This window comes from Kryptolebias marmoratus, linkage group LG11 (genome assembly GCF_001649575.2).
Source record: "Kryptolebias marmoratus isolate JLee-2015 linkage group LG11, ASM164957v2, whole genome shotgun sequence".
NCBI classification, from domain to species: Eukaryota; Metazoa; Chordata; class Actinopteri; order Cyprinodontiformes; family Rivulidae; genus Kryptolebias; species Kryptolebias marmoratus.
The window spans coordinates 23,931,927-23,953,020 of record NC_051440.1 but is presented as its reverse complement, the minus strand read 5'-3'; the positions used below and the strand labels follow the sequence as shown (position 1 = coordinate 23,953,020).

Genomic DNA, 21,094 nt, shown 5'->3' with positions numbered 1-21,094 from the left:
CATCATCAAGTCGTTAAAATGTCCCAGATTCACAAGAAGTGATGTTTGCAAATGTATAGTTTTACTCCACTTTCTGTTTTTAAGGTCAACAAACTCAAACATTTAAAATGAAACGGTGATTAATCAGAGCTGCGTCTCACAGGCCGGTGAAGGAGGAGGTTGGAGAAAGGCATTCTGGGAAATGTAGGCAACAAGTTGAAATAACCACAGAGCAATAATGTGAAATGTTACTGAATAAAAACAACTTGATAATCAGGCTAAAGTTAATCCTCGAACAGTAAGGAATTAAGAAATATTCCTTAATTATTAATAAATAAACAGCGTGTTTAATTTGATGCAATGTGTCAAAATAGAAGTGTTTCGTATGGCTGTTTGTTTTTAGGTGAAGATATAAAATATTTCTGTGTTTCAGTAACAGCAGCTCTGTTTTTCTGCTTCATTTTTATTATTATCAATAATAATCATGTTAGACTTTGTTATAAAACCACCTTTTAGTCCTTAGAGTGATGCATATTGTTTGGCTTTAATTGTAAATAACTTTTGAATTTTCTCATCTGGTTCAGCTTTGTTTATGACATTATTATTGTTATTTTTAAGCTTTATAAACATAAAACAAGCTGATTGTTGAAAATTATATGAATTTATCTAAAATTTGGAAACACGACTCTTTGAAGAACCAGCATCTGTTTGATGGATTTCTCCAAAAATGACTAATTTTTCCACATAAGAATTAATTTTGACACGACCAGAAACAAAAGCTAAAATACTGGATAATTAGGGTGACTCAGTAATTAAAATTAGCTTTTTAACTCGACCCTGAATGGATTTAAAGCAGCACCTGGTTTAAATATTGGTCACATTAGTTTTATTTTCTAATATTTTCTGGTAACAGTTGGGATAGATCTAGTTGTTTCTCTTTTGGTTTTTTGTTTCCAACCTTGTTGCGTCTTTAATTGCAGGTGGACATTTAGGGAAATTAATTCCTCGGATAATAAAGACAAGAAACCTTCTGTTGAATTTTGCTCGTTCGTTATAAATTTATCATATTTAAAGAGTTTTAGTCCGGAAGCTTTCAAACTGGGGGACATTTTGTTCAAAAAACAGTGACTGCAGTGGAAGAGACTAATCATTAAGCAAAAACATCAGTTAAAGTAAATTTTGGATGAAGTTTCATTACTTCAGAACCAGTTTAAAGGGTTAAAACGTCCCTCGAATAAATAAAAATGTCAAATATAAAAATGTAAACAAAACTTTGTATCTGATTGAATTGGTAAAACTTTATTGATACAGCTTGTTTTATACAAATCAAACAACTGAAAGTGTTTTACAGTTATTAAACACACACTTAAGACAGGAAGACTACAGCATGCCTGAATAAAATAATAAAATTCAACTCCAAAACGTCTGTAACCTGCGTTTTCTTCCCTTCGGATGAATGAAATGAAGACACTGAGCACTAATGTGGATTACTGAAAAGTGATTAATGATTAACCTCTTCCACTCTTTGCATATTTTGAAGCAGAAATACGAACAGTTTGTAAAGCTTTTGATGACTGAATTAAAGATTTATTGATTGCAGCACACGGAGCTGATGAGCTTCTCGTGTCATAAAAAGTCACCATTTGCTTGTAAATTTAGGAAACTTTGTTTGTTGTGATCACAGCACGTAAATATCACAGTTCAACACAATTCAAGTAAAAGGTTCAGTGCTCGTGTTTCTGCGAGTCTGAATCCGGCTAAAATCTACATTTTCAAAAACACAAAAAGCACATGAAGTGATTCCCAGTCCGGTTCTGAACCCTGAGCTGCGTTCTGCAGCGCCTGGAAACCCGCAGTTCTCCTCGCTGACCTCTTTTCCCACACGATAACACTTCATATTACCGAAGGTTTAATGCCTCAACATAAATATAAACACAAAGATGGATACTGTCTCATAACTGGTGTCTGTTTTTCCTCTTTTCCGTCTAAAAATGTTGGAGAAAATCACGTCTGACGCGCCTGAAACGTATCGTGGTTGGTAATGGGATTTTACGGCAGTGTTTAGGATTTTTCTCTCCGAGTCGTAAACGAAGACAAGAAGACTACCGTTAAGGTTCGAGCAATTTCTATCCCTATTATTCTTATGAGCCTGACAAGAAAAAGGAAAAAAAAAACGATATTCGTTGCAGTTTTTTGTTTTCGTTAATTCATAACAATAAACATGAACGTTTCAGTATCAAAAACTGAAATGTGTAGAAGCATTGGGACGATGTAAAGGCCGGTGTGCACCAGTTTCTGTCGGGCCTGAACGGATCTGTGTGTGAGGGGAAGACTCGGGGAAGGTTTAACCCTGTGCTGAGGAAAAAGCCGTGGATCCGAAGGTGTTTTCTCCACTGTAGGCCACGTACAGAAAACCGTCCTCGTCCTTCTCCTTGTCGTACAGCTGGCCCATCGTCAGACTGCAGCAGAAGGCAGAAACGAAACTCAGAACAGGTCACAGGAAGTCATCAACCGTTTCAACAGCTCCGCTATCAGTTTATGATTCTGGACTTGAGGTTAGGCGGGAGATGGGAAGACCTGACTAATCATCATCTTAACTGCAGTAGAACAACCCCAGGTTCCACCGTCTGAAACATCTCGAACGTCAGCATTTCCCTGAAGGACTGCATGTCGCCCTCCACCTTTCACGCCAGAGTTTTACGACGAGAGTTAAAGTTTATGTTGTTTGATCTCTGACAATAAGAATAATCCATATGGTCCAATACACTGTTTGTAAAATCTAAATTATTAAAGTTTTAGTGACATTGTGAAACTACAGACAGCTCTAATCCTTTATGAAGCCAAAAATAAACAATTACAGGATAACATTCAAAAACTGTTTAAGACTGAGGAACAAATTTATAAGTTAAGGGAGGAATTACAGTTTAAAATACTACTAGAAACTGTGGAATAATTTGAATATTTAACTTAATGTCCAAACATAAAACTGTTCAAATGATCATATAAATGTGATTATTGCTGGATATAATATATAATATTATTAAATCACTGTTGCTGTTTTTGTTATTTTCATAAACATTTCAGACATCCCGTGTTGGAAATGAGTCTCAGCTACAACCAAACCAATTTATTAATTTATCTGAAGGACTGACCGAGTTAGAGACGTTTACGTGAATGGCTGTGGCAGCCATCTTGAATTGGGATGACTTCAAAAGTAAAATCAGTTCTGAACGTTCATCTAATGTCTTCTTTTTCTGAGAACTTTAATAAAGTTTGTCCGGTAGTTCCTGATTTACGAACACTCAGGCATGGAGCAAAAGCATCATCATACGCCTTCGTCTTTTGGCAGCGGGTGACGGTGTAATTGCTTGTCTGTTTGTTAGCAAAATATCTCACACTGAGCAGATTTTAATGAAAGTCTTCGTTGGTGCAATGGATAATGAACTTTAATGTGAAAGACTCGTGACCGAATCTCCTCAGTGGTATTAATGTTTTTTTATTGGGCCATATTTAGTCCAACCCTAAAATAATAATCTACAGGAAGCTCTGTAGTGTAAATAAAACCTCCATAAAAGGATTTATATGACCCCTTTTTATGAACTTGTGAGTATGCCGCGCTCCTGAAGCGTGTGATCTCAGTGTTCTTACTTTATTCTGTCTGATTTATGGCCAGAAAAAGGTTTTAAAGCTGTTAAATAAGGACTTTGTATTTTCTTTTTCCTCATGTCCACAGCTGGTGTGTCCTAGTGTTAGAAGTTAATTTAAACAAGAGTTAAACAAGTTTTCACTCCCATTCTGACTGAGGCAGAAAATAAAACCAGATACATTTCTCCCTGCCTTTCTTTTTATTGTGCATTGTCCCTGATTAAATCAGCCGAGCTAACCATGAGCCATTCCGTCTTTCTTTAAGAATCAGGTTTTTCCTCTGTGTAAACTGACTCACAAAGATAATCGTCTTATCTCCTCAGAAAAAAAAGGCACGCTGTCACTGCTTTTGTAATCATTCATCAGTCAATTTTACCGTCTGTGGTTGTTTTTATATCTGACGAAAAAACATTCAGCTGCTTCAGTTCAATGAAGCAGAGCAACACAAATGAGAAAAAATTTCAACATTTGTCTTGTGCCAAAGTGTAAAAATAGGCCACTTGTGTCAGTATTTGCTCAAACTGTTGGGAAAGTTTGGAATTTTTGCTTAAGGTGGCAGAAACTTGTTCCTAAGTGACCCACTCTCTGACTCAGGCCTGAAGGCCGGTGGGTGATGTGCTTTGACCCGAAGGCCACAGGAGGGTTAAGTCGATTTATTATTTCTATCAGGGACATTTTAAGAAAAAGAACGAGAGAACAGGTGACCCTTTTCACACAGATGCTGCTGATAAACAGCTCCGGATTGGGTTATTTGTTCATTGTGCTGTTCCTTTCTCTGGGATACTGAAAACTCTGACTTTCAGCTGATTAAACCATTAAGCTCCGAACAAATGGGACATATGAGCTGGGTAATAATAGTGGACACCAGGCGCAGCCGAAAAATAAAAATAAATCATCCGCCCCAGAAAGTAGTTCCTCCTAATAAACAATGCTGTGTGTTTTTTAACTATTTTGACAATTTTAAATGAAATTTTAAATGATTCATTCTCAGGTAAAATATTCCTCCGTGTTGCTTTTACCTGAATGATACAAGCACCTTAAACTGCTGTGTCCAACAGGGGACATCTTCTGTTTAGAAATGGATTCATGAGACTAAAACCAGAAGATAAATGATCCGTCAGCAGCTCGGAGCAGACAGACCGGACCTGAACTGAACACAGAAAACTAAAAAAACAGATAAACAACAGAACATTTTCTGTCTGTAACCATCTATATCAGCCACAGGTAGATTTTATTTATCTAAATCTGTGGTTTCCTACAGGCGTGTTTGCTTTAGCTCAGCGGTTCATTATGTATATTCCAGCATCACTTGTTTAGTTTTATAGTTTTTAGATTTTCCTCACAGAATGATAATCTCAGGTTTTACTACAGAAATGATCCTTCAAATCCAGAAAGCTGTCTGTGTTTAATTTTATCCAGTTAACATTAAAAATCCTCCCGTTTCAGGTGGAGGCGTCCGTTTCTCTGCTTTAATCATCAGACCGAGCTGCTTTCACGAGACACAACCTTTGTGCACAAAAAGGTAATAAAATGAACATATAGCCTATCTTTTTTCACAGAAAATGTAACGTAAATCCGTGTGATTATTCATTCGGGTGAATGAAAGTCCGCCCCGCTAAAATGAATCCTCAGGAGCCGCTGCTGGTGGACCCACTTTATGATAATAATAAGCCTCAGAGAAAAGAAAGGTTGTTTGTTTTTGGATTATAGTAATTTGAAACTGAAGGTGCGAGTTAATCCTCTTTAAAGGAGAGATTTGTCACCGACAAAACAAAAAGTCAGATGTTCCTGTTCTTCAGTTGGACAGGTGGGTGGAGGAACACAGCAAACCCGGATCTGAACATTTTTACTAAGTCTGCCTTCAGAGAACATGATTCATTTCATCTGAAGGATTCAGGATTTTCAAGTTAATGCCAAAATATACTTTGGTCATAAATAAATATTTTGTGAACCGCACAAGACAGACAATGAAACCTCGCTTGCGGCCAAAGGCGATAACATTTTTTAGCGTTAGCAAAATATCTGAGCTAACACTTACAACACAAACCCTGAGCTCTAACTGACTGCAGAGAGATCTGATTTTAAAACTTTGTCACTTAATAATAACTAATAAATAAACATCTGTGGTATTGTGTGAAAGTTTTTACCATCGTCTCTTGTCCAAATTTGTCTTTTAATTAATTTGTGCAGAGGCTGGGCTCGTAGAGTGGGCAGACCGGAGCAGCAGCTTATTTCTGGAAGCCGGTCAGGAGGATTTCTTTACACTGCCGTCTAAAAATGCTTCACCCTGAGCTGACAGCACGTAGCTTGTAGGATAGCGTAAGCAAACAGAAGTCCAGGAATGCAATTAGCTGTATGTGGCTAAAGTTAGTCTGGTTAAAAAAACGAAGCTGAAGGGTTTGTCATTGATGTATCTTGTTCAGCCTGAGTGCTTCATCCCTTTATTTTCACCTCGTGTGTTTAGACATGCATCAATGAGCTGCTCTGTTGCGTGTTACACAGAATGTGGAGGTTCTTCATCATGAGTGAAGCAAACAACCCTAAAAATGTTCAGGACAAACAGCTAAACCACTTGCTGAGGTTTAAAGGTGCTCGTTTTCAAATCAAACATAAAAAAGGTCTTGAACTGCATCACATAGTTGACCTACATTAGGCTGGCTGTAGTCTGTTAGGTGAACAAATATGGTTAAGGTGGAGATGTCAGAGTGAATCTGTGGCTCAACGTGACAGAAAACAAAGATCGACTCAGGCAGCTGCCAGAATAAATATTTGGGATCAGGCAGGCTTTGCGATCAGTGCTTCAGACACAAATCAAACCACATTTGACCGTCTAGTTTTACTTCCTGTGGGGTGCAGCGTCGCTCTCACCTGGACTGGGGCACAGTTTTGTCGACGAAGAGGAAGATGGCTTTCTCTGAAGGCAGCTGGATCCGTTTTCTGATGATCCACATGAACTGAGCCACAGTGATGTCAGAGGGCACCAGGTACTTCCTCTTATCGATGTCCACGATCTGAGAGCCGGACACCTTCTCCACTATCACCTGAGGCAAACGCAACAACAAACGAGGACAGATAACTCTGATGAGAAACATCTGAACATCACACCGAAATGATAGACAGGGACTCGTGAAAAACTGTCTGTTCCTTGGATTTTATTGTTGTAAATGACATTATTAGTGAGCCGGGCTGCAGCAGTAACGACTAGAAGCTCTAAAGTAAACTATAGACATAATAAATAAGAGTCATATCTAAAGTTGGCTGTAATAAAGAAATCTGTTGAATCTGTTAAGCCAGGGGTAGGAAACCCTGGTCCTCAGGGCCACCATCCTGCATGTTTTACTTGTTTCTCTGCTCCAGCACACCTGATTTGAATCAATGGGTGATTAACAGGCTTCTGCAGAACATGAAGAGGTGATTTAACCTCTGAATCAGGTGTGTTGGAGCAGAGAAGCAAATAAAACATGCAGGATGGTGGCCCTGTGGAGCAGGATTGGACACCCCTGTGTTAAGCCCTGAACAAAGGTTTTCAAGTCAAGGCTTACACAAACTGATGCTTCACTTGTCAATTTTTTTGCCGCTTCTTAAATGTCAGGACAAACGTCATCTGCCAAAGAAGTGCTTTTAAACAATACGCCACAACGCAGAAACATTTCTGGGATTTCCTTTCAGAAAAGCTTCTACTCCTCTAGCTGCAGTGCAACTTCATCATAAGAGTGTCTTAAACAATAAAACAGAAAAAAAACAGCTAACCTTTGTGCAGAGTGACACTCAAAGGGTTTAATTGAGTTTTTTATAATTAGAAGCAAAACTAAAGTCAACAAATTACTTCAATTTTGGAATCTGGTATTTACAAGACAGCATTTCCTCTGAAGCTCCAGATTGTGTTGAAGTATAAAGACTTAAATATATGAATTAATTAAAGGTAAAACGTTCCTTGGAGGAATGCACATCACCCGCCTCCTTTCATGCCTGAGTTTAAACTAGGATCATTTCAAACCTTAAAAATATTAATGCTCAGTCTCGTACAATACTATAAGAAGCCACTTTTAGAGTATGTGTTGGCTCTCAGCTATCAGCACACCAGGTTTTCGCTCAGTATCTGTAAACCTGACTGAGTTGGAGCCATTGTTGTGTGTTTTAGGTCAGCTGGCTGTAGGGGTACCTCTCAGGGCTGAATAGGGGGAAAATTCCTGCAGTCAAAACACAACTTTGGAGTTTTTTTGTAACCTGACATGTAAGCAACGCCTGAGGGAACCAGTAATCGCTGATAAATGCTGTAATACTTTCATCGTTTAAGTGATAACTTTGCTTTTGTTTGGCAATGAGCTGGAGCTGTAATCTGGGTTTATTATAGTGTTGTTGCTGCAGTCTGTAGTTATCATCACCGCCAAAGACAAAGATGGGCGATTGTGTTTTTGCCCACATGTCAAGAAAATGTGTGTCTGTACCGTTAGCAAAATATCTCATGAACAACTGAACTGGTTTAATAAAACTTTCAGAAAATAACCACTGGATGTACATCTGAAACTGATTAACCTTTGGAGGAAATCCAATTTAAAATGCCTGTCACAGCTAATCTAACCTTAGCCAACACAAAAATGGCTGTACCTCAGTTTGGCGTGGTAGTCACTGAGAGGCATTCACCGCACACACTCCAAGAACTATCAGATCATGCGAGATCACATGAAGCTGCGCATTTTATTTTCAAGGTTTCACCAAATAAGCTAGAACTCCATCAATTCTCAACAAAAAATGATCCGCGTCTAAATCTAAGATCATTAGCGTTAAACTAAAACGTTATTGCCTTTGATGGCGAGCGATAAAAACATGTTGACCGCAGCGACACGGACGAAAAACGTCTTTTATTCAACAGCACTCCTGGTATTATTGAAACCCATTAAATATATGGATTTTCAGAATTTCATCCAGGTTCCTTTCCTTGGGAGGAGGTATTCCAGGTGAAAAAGAGACAATAGGACACAGAATGGATCAAATATCCATTCTGATCTGGAAACACCTCGTGTTCGTGCAGGGAACGTTGAGCGCGATAAGGCTCAGGCCGCTGATTAGAGATAAAGATGCAAAGTAAAACGACACCACAAAGACTGAGAGGAAACACTCAGATCACTGCAACAGTTTCAGGAAACAAAACTCTTTTTCTGCATTGAAAACTGAATCAGGTGGTGTCTGACACCTGAAGAAGCAGCAACATTTTCTACATTTTGTTTTCTGATGACTTGACATCAACGTTTACACAGAATTAAAGGCCGAGCGGTCCTAGCAGGAATGCATATCGCCCGCTGCCTTTTATGCCAGAGCTGTAGCCATTTTGATAAAAATCTTTATCCTGCGAGATGTCACTCTCTGAATGCGACTCTCAGCTGCAACCACACCAAATTTTATCACAATATCTGTAAAATTAACTGAACTAAAGCCATTTTGGTGTTTTCTGCTCAGTTAACTGTGGCGGCCATCTTGAAGTGGGTTGCCTCCAAAGATTAATCAGTTGTAGACGTGCAGCGAATGATTGTTACCTCAAAGTTGAAATAAAATCCGTCCAGAGTCGACTTCAAGTAGATAATGGCAAAAAGATCTTACTCGATCTGTTAGCGCTCAAAATATGTGCTGTGGATCAGTCTCAGCTGCAACCACACCAAATTTTAGATCAATATCTGTAAAACTGGATAAACTATCGACAATTTTGTGTTGTGTTAAACTGGTTTTGGAAGCCATCTTGAATCGGGTTGACCCCAGAGGTTATTCAGTTTGTCCAATCATTAGTTTCTGCAAGTTTCATTAAAATCCATCCAGTGGCTCATGAGATATTTTGCTAACAGACAGCCAGACACAGACACGGGCAAAACTACTATAAAATTCATTTGAAGTCTTGTTGAAAATATGTTTGTTTTCTGTTTGAATGAAATAAAACCTCCACTTCCCTGCAACGAACTCCGCTCTTTAGCTTTTGATTTCCCATCTCTCCATTTCTTCCCCCAATGCCAAAAAATCCCCCCCCCCCCCCCGCTTCGTCCACCACTCACCGGTACTCTGTCGGGGTATTTGTTGCGTATTTTGGCTGACTCCACACATCGGTGCTCTGAGGGGAGGACAGCAAACAAACAGGAAGTCAGAGATTAAAGGGATGAGTGGGGCCTTGTTCAATACAGAGATCCATAAATGCACAACACAGCAGCTGCAGCAGACGCTTTTCAGACAAAGCACCAAGTTAAAGAAGGATTATCAGGTTTAGTAGCAGCTTATTATCGGGTTATGCATCCAACAGTCCTGCTGAGTGATTTTAAACGCGTTTAAAGCCATCATGGTGCATTAATTCAGGCAGGACCACATGCAGCAGGCAGAAAATGAGCAGAGGCCTTGGAGGGGAAGGTGGGGTGACGGTGAGAAGATGTGGTGGATCCATTTAGGTGCAGGCTTTCATTAACCCAGATAAGAGGCCTACTTCTGGATGTGATGAGAGCTTCAGTGCAAAAGCTGAGTTAATGGTGCTCTTTGCAACGCCACGCAGATCGGTCCAAAACAAAAATAACAATCTGCACAATATGTCCTCATATCAGCGGCTAATGTGTCCTTAAATTTAAAAACTGTAAGCAAAATATGTGACCGAATGCCACGTATTTACCTACAGAAACAGCTGAAATGACTGAAAACAGGTGAACAAAGGTGTGGTCCAATGATTTTAATGTATCGGTACGTATTTACGCTCAGATCTTACCGATGTAGAAGATGTTTTGCCGCAGCGACGTGTGTTTGAAAGCTGAGCTCTGTCTTTACGGAGCTCTGCTGGTTGATGCCCGATATTTGTTCCTGACGGTTGTTTTACTCGATCTTTCTCTTTTCGTTTAGCAGCAGATTCGTGTATTCACTGAGGTTCTCCGCCTGTCCGATTCTGACATATTTGTTTACAGATCCACAGCCAGCCTTATGTAGGTCACGTGACTCCAGCTTCCACGTGGCCGAGCGCTTTGTTTACAATGACTGCGTACCCGCATTTCAGAACTATATATCAATATATCTAGAAAACTACTGGAGTAAACTCTTTCAAACTACATCACCTGATATAGTTCAGGAAAACCTTTTTAATTGTTTGATTTCATAATTTGCAATAAGTACCTTTAACGTACATTAAAATATCATCAGGAAGACTTTATATTAAAGCTTATTCAAAATTATGCTCAACCAGTGGGATCAAACATTCAGGAAACCCTCTTTAATTTATGTAGAGGTTATAAAAATGTTAATTTTTCTGAAATTTTTTAAGGATGCTACCCCGAACCAGCAGAACAAAGTTCAGGTACATTTATTGCTCAATTTATTCCAAAATTAATGAGTCTAAAAGGGCTTTTTGTAACGTTTTAAACCAAGCATGATGGGTGAGATGCAATGTGAAACACAGCTCGGTGTAGAATCAGCTGACTAATTTGTTTTGTAAACGATGATAAAGCAGTTAAACAAGAAAGAGAAAAATAAATCATTTTTAGTCATGCAGTGTTATTGATTTAAAACGTTCATTTGCATGTTGCGGTATATTAACAATAAAAAGGTTAAAAAAGCAAACAGCATGCATCACTGCGCATATGAGGGGTGATGAAGCAAAACCGATGCGGGGACAGCAAAACCGAAAGGAAGCTGCGTGACACGACAAGAAGAACATCTCTCGTTTCATAACAACCCGAAGCAGCCCTTTTTTTACCGAGAGAATGGTCCTCTTTAAACATCCATTTCATCTTCGCTGGATCCCCGCACTGAGGCGTGACGGCAGAGCTCCGAAATCAGCGGATAGTTTCGTCGAATCGTCCTAAAAATCCAGACAAACGCAATCAAAACAAAAGGTCAACAATCAGTCTCTGCCTTTCAGCTGTCCGTCCAGCAGAGAGGTGACGTCACCGTCTGTCAGTGATGCCTTCAGGGGGTCTCTGAGAGCGTCGGTACATCCAGCACTCAATCTTCTCTGGACTGTCCTGGGAAGTAAAGATTTTTTTTGATTTCGCAGTGAGGTGCGTTTTGAATGCAAAATTTAATAATTTTCATAAAAGATACGGCAAAATGTAAAGTACTACATATTAAAATAATATTTTTATCCACATATAATATTGTAACTCAGCAGATGTTCAGATATTTTCTATTATTTTTTACTTTTAAAAAGATGCTTCCATGAGAAACAGCAAACCTTATGGAACTGTTGCGAAGAGGACAAAATATTAAGCATCTATAGTACAAAACTGAATTACAAACATCAGAACAAATATGCAGAACAACCACAAAGAAATGCAAAAATAATTCAATAAAAATATTAATGCAGAAGAACAATAAAATACAACCTGTGATCAACTTCGTACTTACAAGGATACATACCTGGTACTTAACATACCTGTTACTTACTAGGTGCTTACCTAGCTGGTACTTACAGGTTACTTTCTAGGTACTAGGTACTATCTCAGAAACCAAGTATGCACCTGGTTTCTAAAAGGTACATATCTGATTTAGCTGTACTTAATGGGTACTTACCGGGTACTATCAAGTAAGTACTGGATATGCATCTGGTAAATACCCTGTAAGCACCTGGTATGTACCATTTAAGTACTAGATAAATACCTTGTATGTACTTAGTATGTACCCTGTAAGTATGTAGTACGTAAACCTTTAAGCACCATGTATGTATCTGGTTCCTACCCTGTAAGTACCAGGCTGTATTATTTATTGACACCAGAAAAAATACCTCAAAGAGGCAAAATGATCTTACAAAATATATAACAAAAACAATCACAAAGCGATATGAAACCAAAGATATGATGAATAATCACATAAACGCAAAACCACCAACAAAAGATGAAAAATATGACAAAAATATAAAACTACTGATGAAAAACAGCCACTAAGTAAATGACTTTTGTTGCTAAAAGGTCTGCAAAGAGACACAGACCAAACATTACATTTATCTATTACCTCCCAGAAACTTAGCTTTCATCACACTGTTCTTTGAAAAAAAAAAATGGGGAGAGCTTCTCAAACAACAAATCTCACTCCAAACAGTTAGTTTCCGGTTGCTTGTTACTCGGACATTGAACGCAGCCTGTGCGCTCGCTTTGGTTGCCATGGTAACAGCGAGACGCTTAGCGCGGCGCGGCAGCTAATGCTGCTCTAATCACAGAAGCTAACAAAAGCAGCATCTTAAAACTTACATGTTGTAATAAATTCGCGTTGGATGGTAGTTTTATTGCGCCGTTATCCTGTAGATGGACATTACTTAATACCTAGGCTGGTTCCTGTTTGCATTGCTCCTCTTTGTTGTGTCTGTAAACGTTTATTCACCCTTTGGTTAGCATCCGCGTTAGCTTTAGCATTAAGCTAACTAGCTTGTAGAAACGCTTGTTTTATCAATACTTATGGCTTTTTATGAAGTCTACTCTCACCCGGCTGAGATTCGGTACAAAACGAGTGTATGTACAAAAGCCACTTTGTTTCTGGTTGTTGTTTTATGCCTTTCATACATCGCACCTCTGCTGGTTGCTTACAGGAGCCAAGGTACAGTATGACAAACACTAAAACACCAAAATCATGTTTCTTTCTCTGAATAAGAAACTTCACAGGTGGACCGTAAAGTTTAAACAAAACAAACCACATTAGAAATGCTAGCCCCCAAACGGCACATTTATGAAAAAAAAATTGATAACTGTTATTGATAACTAACCTTCACATAAAGATTCAAATTGGTATTAAAGTGACCTCAGACAGACAAATCCAAAGGTTTACATACATGTACCTAAATGCTCTGAGGTGACTAAAATATTTTACAAAAGTATTAAATAAATTATATATTGTGAGTGGTGATGGAACGTTTTAAGTTTAAGTTGCAGAAATCTGCTGTAAAAACGTCTTGTGTTAATGTGTTGGAGAAATACTGCAGTGCTGCAGCAAAATAAATCAAAAAATCAAACTGATAAATGTTTAATTTTATTACAGACTGACCTGTTGAAGTGTGCAAAATGTTGAAAAACATTGACAAAGTGTGATATTATTCCCAAATCGCCAAATAAATGTTCAAACGTTTTGTTTTAGAATGACTATCCGCTGAAAATAACATTAACAAGTAAATATTAACAACATGTACATGTTTTATGAGCTGGCAGGAGAAAATACTTGGCTTTTTTCCTGTAAGAAATTAATTTAATAACACACTTTGATGTTAACACACTTCATTTTAATGAGTCAGTTTGCATGCTCGCTGAGTTGAGTTGTTTTTATTTCAGGTTTCTGGATCAAACGAAGCACTTATGAAGAACAGCCGGTTGTGAGATTCCAGTACCAGACTCTGCTGGTGGCAGCGACCAGTACTCAAGGACACTATGTCGCCTGGAGCACCTTCCCTCATCTGAACAACATGCTTGGAGCCAACCTACGGATCCCCGCTGTCTCAGTGAGGAACTAACAAAAATACACACATTTCCCTCGAAACTGGGCAGAAACTATGTGACAAGTCAAAGATTATTAAATATAAATCAGAGGCATCACTGATCAACCAGCAAAATAATCTGCATGGTTTAAATTAACTTCAAAATATTTGTGAAAGAAGGAACAAACAGTAAGAAATCTCTAGTTATACTGCAGGACTTTTTATTCCCCTCAAGCCCCTGGAGGACGTTAATTCGGTCAAGTCTCAAATGTACATACAGTAATAGTCCTCTTTATGAGCCTACTGTTACATTATAAATATAACCTAGTTTTCATATTTGTACACCCCACCCCAAACTAATAAGTGCCTTAGAATTCAGAGTATGTAATTAAACTAAATTATGTAAATTTTTTCCTGTGAACCCGTTCTGTAGGTGAGAGAAGAGGACCTGAACCAGGATGGGAAGTTGGATCTTTTGATCTTCCAACTGCAGCTTCCTCTGAAGCCCGATGAACAAGTTTACAGCATCCAGCTGCTGCTCACCTTCAGCTATCAGCTCTTTGTACGTACTCCTCCAGTCTCTGCCCACTCGCACGTGGGTCTGTGCTTCTATTCAGAGTCTACACGTATCGCTACAGTGACCATGTCAGCTGAAGAGGAGCACATTTTCTTTTTTTTTCTCTCTTTGCTAGCGGATGTCCACAGTAGTGATGCAGAGCCTGGCGTTTGTGCAGCACTCCTCTCCTGTACCCGGAGCCAAGCTGTTTGTTAGCGGAGACCTGAGACTGCAGCAGAAGACCCCTCTGCCTCACAGAGGATTGTATAACATTTACAACGTGAGGACACACCGTGCTGCCTCTTTTGGGGGGAGGTGTTAATGCAAATTTCAGCGCAGTGATCAAAGTATTTTGTTACATACAGACATTATACAGATCACACAGGAGCCAAACGTCATACTGAAGATAAACTGAGGAAGATGTAAGATAGATACTAAGATACAAAGATAAAATAAACTGATAATAAGCTAACATAAACTAAACTAAGATTTAAAAACCTCACCTGAACAGATCAGAAATGATAAAAGCTAGGATATATTAAACAGAAATAAACTAATGGTACCAGAAGGCCTACTAAGAATTAAAACATTTCAATAAAAGGCCAACTAAAGGTGTCAGAAGGTTTAAGAGAGGAAGAAAAGAAGATAAATTTATCTAAAGCACAGGAGAAACTAAAATATAAAATAATCTTAGCCAAGCAAACTAAAATAAGTGTCGGCTCTGTGTTGTAATTCAACATCATAAAACTCGACCGAATCAGAGTGTTGCATATCTAATAAACGTCCTCACTCTGGCTCTCTTTATCATCACAGTACAAATACAGAATTGTTTAATTACTTGAACCATCTAAAGCAGAATGAAGCTTTATTTGTTGAAGTTTTATTTAGTTTATCTTGTTTTGTGTTTTGATAAAAAGGTGTCGGTGATCGATGGCTCCAGCCCCTTAGCGAGCTCCTACGACCTCAACAACATTATCAGGAGCTACCAGGAGAGGAACTGTAAGCTGACAGATGAGCTTGTTTTGTTTATATGGTCACTGGACTGGACTTTGACTTATAGACAGTACATTTCTCCTTTTATTTGTGTGTTAGTAACAACAGTCCTGTCCTGTCCGATGCCAGTCTGGACAGTGGGACGAGCTGCTGGTTCCCCGTTTGAGCTGAATGCTGAGATCCGTTACCCGATGGAGGTCATCAGATATCCTTTAACCGCTACAGGAAAGAAGTTTGTCTGTGTGCAAACACAAATTAGTGCACATATAATATAAAAATATAATTTAATTGGAAGTTTCCTGTATGTGTTATGTTAATATAAACTGACAAAGAAAGATTTATATTGTCAAAGGTCTGCTCATCTCTGGTTGCTTTTGTTTTTATTAATCTAATAAACTAATAACTGTACAGTTTGTAACACAAAGGACTAAAGGGATTTGAATGGTAATATTTAGCTTTTCTTTTAGGGTTGTAAATCTCAAGTTTGTTACCAGTTTCACATTGCAAACATGAATCTAAACTATTTCATGTTTTGTTTCTTGCTACATTTAATTAATTTAGGCATAGTGCGGACATAATTGTTATTCTCAGCTACTACCACACCAAATTGTCGCTCAGTGTCTCTAAAATTGACTGAGTCATAGCCATTTCAGTGTTAGCTGTAGCGGCCATTTTGAATTTGAACCAAGAACCTAGCAAACTGGTAGCACCAGGAGTATAGCAGGGGGTTACTGACATCTACTCCTGCACCAAATTTTAGCTCAAGATCTCTCAAATTGTCTGATTTACAGCCATTTTTTTGTGTTTACCAAGTTAGCTGCGGCGGCCATTTTTAATCTGGTTGATCCAAGTCATAGAGGAGCCTCCAGTGATTACTTTGTGAGAGCTCCAATAATGTCCATCCAGTGTTTCATGAGATTATTTAAAGGAACGTAGAGTTTTAATTGGATTTGAAGCAATCTTCATGCAATCCAGTGGGGATTTTAGACAATTACATCGCCATGGTAACTCGAAACGCCAATAAAAGTAACAGCACACATCTTGCAACCAAACCACTTGTTTTGACCAATTTCAGCCTTAACCGTCTCCCTCCACTTACCGTCCTGGCTTCTGGGAAACCATTAAGTTTGCTTGGATTCAGTACGTCAGCATCCTCCTCATCTTCCTGTGGGTCTTTGAACGCATCCAGAGATTTGTTTTCCAGAACCAGGTCCTAACAACCGTACCCATACCTGTTGGAAAACCTCACCTGTCCTGATTATCCTTTACTTTCAGGCTTTGACCACCTGAAGCCCAAACGTTTGGTCAGTTCGCTCCACGCCTGTCATGTTTGTCTTTCACCTCCATGTTTTTCTTGTTCGACATGTTAAACTCAAGCTGAAAATGTTGATCTCTTAGGTCTTTTAGGGTGTGCTGTTGTTACATTTAAACATTAAAAATAAAAAAACACCAGCGTATTCTGACATCAGAAGCACCAACTGAGACCAGTGCTGATAAAAGGAGCTTATTTGATGAACTGATATTTATCAGATTTATTAGATTGTTCAAACACTGTAATAAAAAAAACTGCTTTGGTATTTATTTACCTGCAGATGTGCTGATAAAAGTCTGCAGGTGCGGGAAAGTTAGACACAAACACTATTTACTGTAAAAAAAATAACTATAAAAGAAAGAGTTTATAGCACCTTTATGCACCAGTTTGGTCAGCACAGGAATCACACAAACAAACAAACAAACAACACTTTTTATCACGATTTCTCCCCTATATTAGCTCCAACTCAATTTCCAGGGAGCAACCATTTATTCTATTTTATCATAAAAATAATAATAAAATAAATCTCTTTTAGGTAACCTGTAAATAACAAAAATCCATTATTTTATTATCTAAAACATCTCTCTGCAAACTAAATTCTATTTACTTTGAAGCAGTTTTGGTTAATTAATTTAAATACTTATTCAACTTTTTGCTGTAACAGAAACATCACCAGCAAAGTGACTTTTTCCTGTCTTAGTTTTCTAGTTTACTCTTTTACTGCTGTTTTCTAGCAACTGAATTGTGAAAAAAACATGAATTAATTTTCTATCTTTTTGCTATTTGTGTTACATGTTTAGACAGATAAGTGAAATAAATACATTTTGATATATTTTCAATATTTTAGCCACGCGTGCTCTCTGTTACCATGCCAGTTATTTTTATTAGTTTATTAACATCTGTCACTCATGCTTTATGGGAATGAGTCATTTTAATGTAGCAGCTGTAAAAGCGCAACTTGTTAATTAATTTGATTTAGTTTATTAGTTTATTTAACAGGTACAGTTTACGTTAATGAGCTTTTCTGTATATAAATGTACCAAAAAGCTATTTTTAACCTGTTGTTTTTGAACAGGAGTCACCTTTAAAACCGAATATAATAACATCAAAATTAAAAATGTAATATTTTCAAACCTATAAGTATTTTAAAACATGACACCCATTTTTTCTGACCAGTTGTTTGACAACCTACTTTAACCTACTGTGACTCATAAAGTGTCCTTTTTCCCTCAATCGTTTAAAAAAAGTCTAGTTTGATTTAAAAATACTATTTGTTGTGTCAGTATGAATTTGACATTTCAGAATAAATGCATAAAACCTGTTTGGGATTAAGCTGATGTAGATTCTCAGTCAGCCAGGACACAACAAATCCAAAAAAAGGTTAAAAAACAAAAATAACTGGACTTTTATTCTGTAGCTGAAGATGTTTATCAATTCATGGGATTACGTAAGAATTTACATTTTTCTGAGAGTCTGAGGAAAAGGAAAAGACAAAAAAAAGTTGCCTTTTTGATGGAAGTTTGATGGAATTCAGTGTTTTGTTTTTTAACCTTTTTTTGTATTTAGCATGTCCTGTATGACAGAAACGACACCAACACGCTCAGCGTACTCGGTGTACCAGTGAGTCACTGACAGGGAATGCATTTTTCAACGTTTGCTATATGCAAATTTCAGTTTGTGTTTGATGGGTGTGTCTTCTTCTGTCTCAGTACCTCAGAATTATCTCATTTGATTGTCTCGCTCCTCCGCCTAAAGTTGTGCCAAAAAAGTTTGAAAAGTGTTACACCCACTGTACTATTCAGCACCCAGAACAACCCTCAAAATATTTATATTGAAGCTTTTGGGCTGAGACTACTCTTTGTCCTCAGAAGGTCGCATTTTAATCAGTCTGTGTAGGACATTTACTTATTTATTCACCTTGATTTAACTAGGCCAATCCCACTGAGATCTCAAATCTCTTTTTAAGGGAGGCCTGGGCCTGAAGGCAGCCTGACATTCGTGTTTTTAGACATAAAATCAATTTCTACCAAAGAAAATGAATGTTGCATAATTTTTTTACAACTCCTTTTGTCATACATTTACATTTATTTGGATCCTGGATGTCAACCACGTCTATAAAGTTTACCAGTTTCTTGATTTTGTTCACAATTAACCTTTCATAGCACAGCAGCACCCACAGCTTCATAAAATGCTGTTCAATCAGGGGTAACATTTTCCTTATCTACAAATCTTATTTTGACAGCCTTTGAAATCTCAGTAGAATTTAGGTCAGAACAGGGAGGTTGCAGAATGCCTTGAAGACATTTGGAGGCCAGCCAAGAAAATGCAAAACTTGTTGATGTGTGACGAAGCGTTGTGTAACATTCACCTCCCCTGTAGATGTTAAAAAGTTCTACTACCACACCCCAAAGGACAAACTTTGTTACCTTTAAAGATCCGTAATGCATTAGCTCTATCAAAAGTAATTCTTATTTTCATCTCTGAGTATTTCTGGACACTTCAGGTGTTGAGGAAGGATTCAAATGTGCAGGTTATGGATCTAAACAAGTCTTAAAATGAGGAAAACATTGACTGAACATAAAAATTGATCTTGAGTGTTTTTTTTACTCATAGTGTCAAATAAACTACTTTTAGGCCCATTTTACCAAACATAATGAAGCTATCTACTACTGATAAATGGCTTTGTATAAAAGTTTAACTATTAAAACATTAAAATGCCTTCAAGGTCATAAAATCAACAACAACAACAAATAATTTGGAGTATAAATGTGCGATTGTTTCTGTTAGCATTTATCCGGTAAAGCAGGATGTATCGTCGAAACAAGATAGCGACTGTTTGGATAAAAGAGCACCTCTTTAAACTGGAAAAGCTCAAATATCAAATAATTTTATTAACTTTTTCTGTTTCATGAACTAGATTTTCTCTCCGCACCAAATGTGTGTTGAAAAAGGAAACCTGGAGAGTTCCTAAAAGTCTTTAGGTTTCATTTGATGTTGCAGAAATCTGTCACCTGAGGTGAGGAAAATCAAACCAGTCATTTTCTTCTGGCACAGAAGATAACATTAACGTATCACCTGAGTCTATGTGATCTAATATCTTTACAGCAACCATAAAACATCTTTACAAAACAAAGAAATAAAAGCAATTGGAGTAGAAATGTTCTACTTTTACAGAGGCAATAAAAACAAGCCACATACCTGCTAACTGTGTCATCCCATCTTCTTTACAGAGAGTATCTGTTGACTCAGTGACAAAGCATTGTTTTCATCACCGTTTCAAACTGATTCCAGATCTGTGCTTTGGGGCAGCTTGAAGCTTTGAATCTGGTTGCAGAGAGTCGAACAGGATATGAGTCTGCTTCGCGCAGGAACCAGATGCATCCTTTTCTTTCAATCCTGTATTTTTCTTCTTTTCACAACAAGAACCACTTGGCCCGTCCGGCACCCTTCCAGTATATTTTCCAAGTCTTAGGTTAACTCCAGACGTATGTCTTAAATTTAATTATAAATCGAAACATGCGTATCGATCGGGAATGACGTGCGACGGCAAAATGTTGACAAAATCTGCAAAAAAATAACTGGTGCAATTAAAAAAAAAAAAAAAAAGCTACAGGATTTTGGCAAAACAAATAAGAAAACTCAGCCCTCAGGCAGGAGAAATGTTTAAACTTTGAGGCAAAATGAAAAACTGAGCTCTAACAGTTTGACATTGGACCTCCGTACCAAAGAGGAGAAGGATCATCCAGCAGTTATTAGTGTACAGCTCAAAAGCCTGCCTCGCTGATGGTATGGGGGTGCATTCGTTCCTCTGGCATGAGCGGCTAATACATCAGTAACAGAGCAGGTTTTAGAACAACATCTGCTCCCATCTAGACGTCTTTTTCAGGGAATATTTCAGCAACACAACGCTAAACTGCGTCTATTAGAACAGCACAGCTTCGTAGGATAAGAGACCAGGTGCTGAACTGACCTGCCTGCGGTCCAGAACTCTCACAACTGAAAACGTTTAATGCATCGTGAAACAAAGAGGACCCAGGACCAGTGACCAGCTGTCCTCCATCTGACAGGAATGGGACAACATTCTCCAAAACCTCCAGGTCCAGGATGTTCATGGATTGTTGTTAAAGACAGGATGCGTCACAGTGGTGGACATGGGCCTGTCCACGCTTTTTTGAGAAGTGTTGCTCCCATTAAATTT

General features: G+C 38.1%; 2 protein-coding genes across 2 annotated transcripts; one reads left to right on the top strand and one right to left on the bottom strand.

The window, feature by feature from the left end:
• Positions 1-412: 412 nt before the first annotated feature.
• Positions 413-11,550, bottom strand: gabarapl2 (GABA(A) receptor-associated protein like 2). Its single transcript, XM_017434226.3, has 4 exons — positions 11,336-11,550; positions 9,666-9,721; positions 6,493-6,665; positions 413-2,438 (listed from the first exon to the last, which is right to left on the bottom strand). The coding sequence occupies exons 1-4, from the start codon at positions 11,367-11,369 to the stop codon at positions 2,324-2,326; spliced, it is 378 nt and encodes a 125-aa protein (XP_017289715.1). The 5' UTR covers positions 11,370-11,550; the 3' UTR covers positions 413-2,323.
• Positions 11,551-12,719: 1,169 nt separating this feature from the next.
• On the top strand, positions 12,720-18,217 carry tmem231 (transmembrane protein 231). The gene is made up of 7 exons (XM_017434202.3): positions 12,720-13,167; positions 13,893-14,059; positions 14,469-14,597; positions 14,728-14,871; positions 15,509-15,590; positions 15,684-15,789; positions 16,680-18,217. The coding sequence occupies exons 1-7, from the start codon at positions 13,029-13,031 to the stop codon at positions 16,840-16,842; spliced, it is 930 nt and encodes a 309-aa protein (XP_017289691.1). The 5' UTR covers positions 12,720-13,028; the 3' UTR covers positions 16,843-18,217.
• The last annotated feature ends 2,877 nt before the right edge of the window (positions 18,218-21,094 follow it).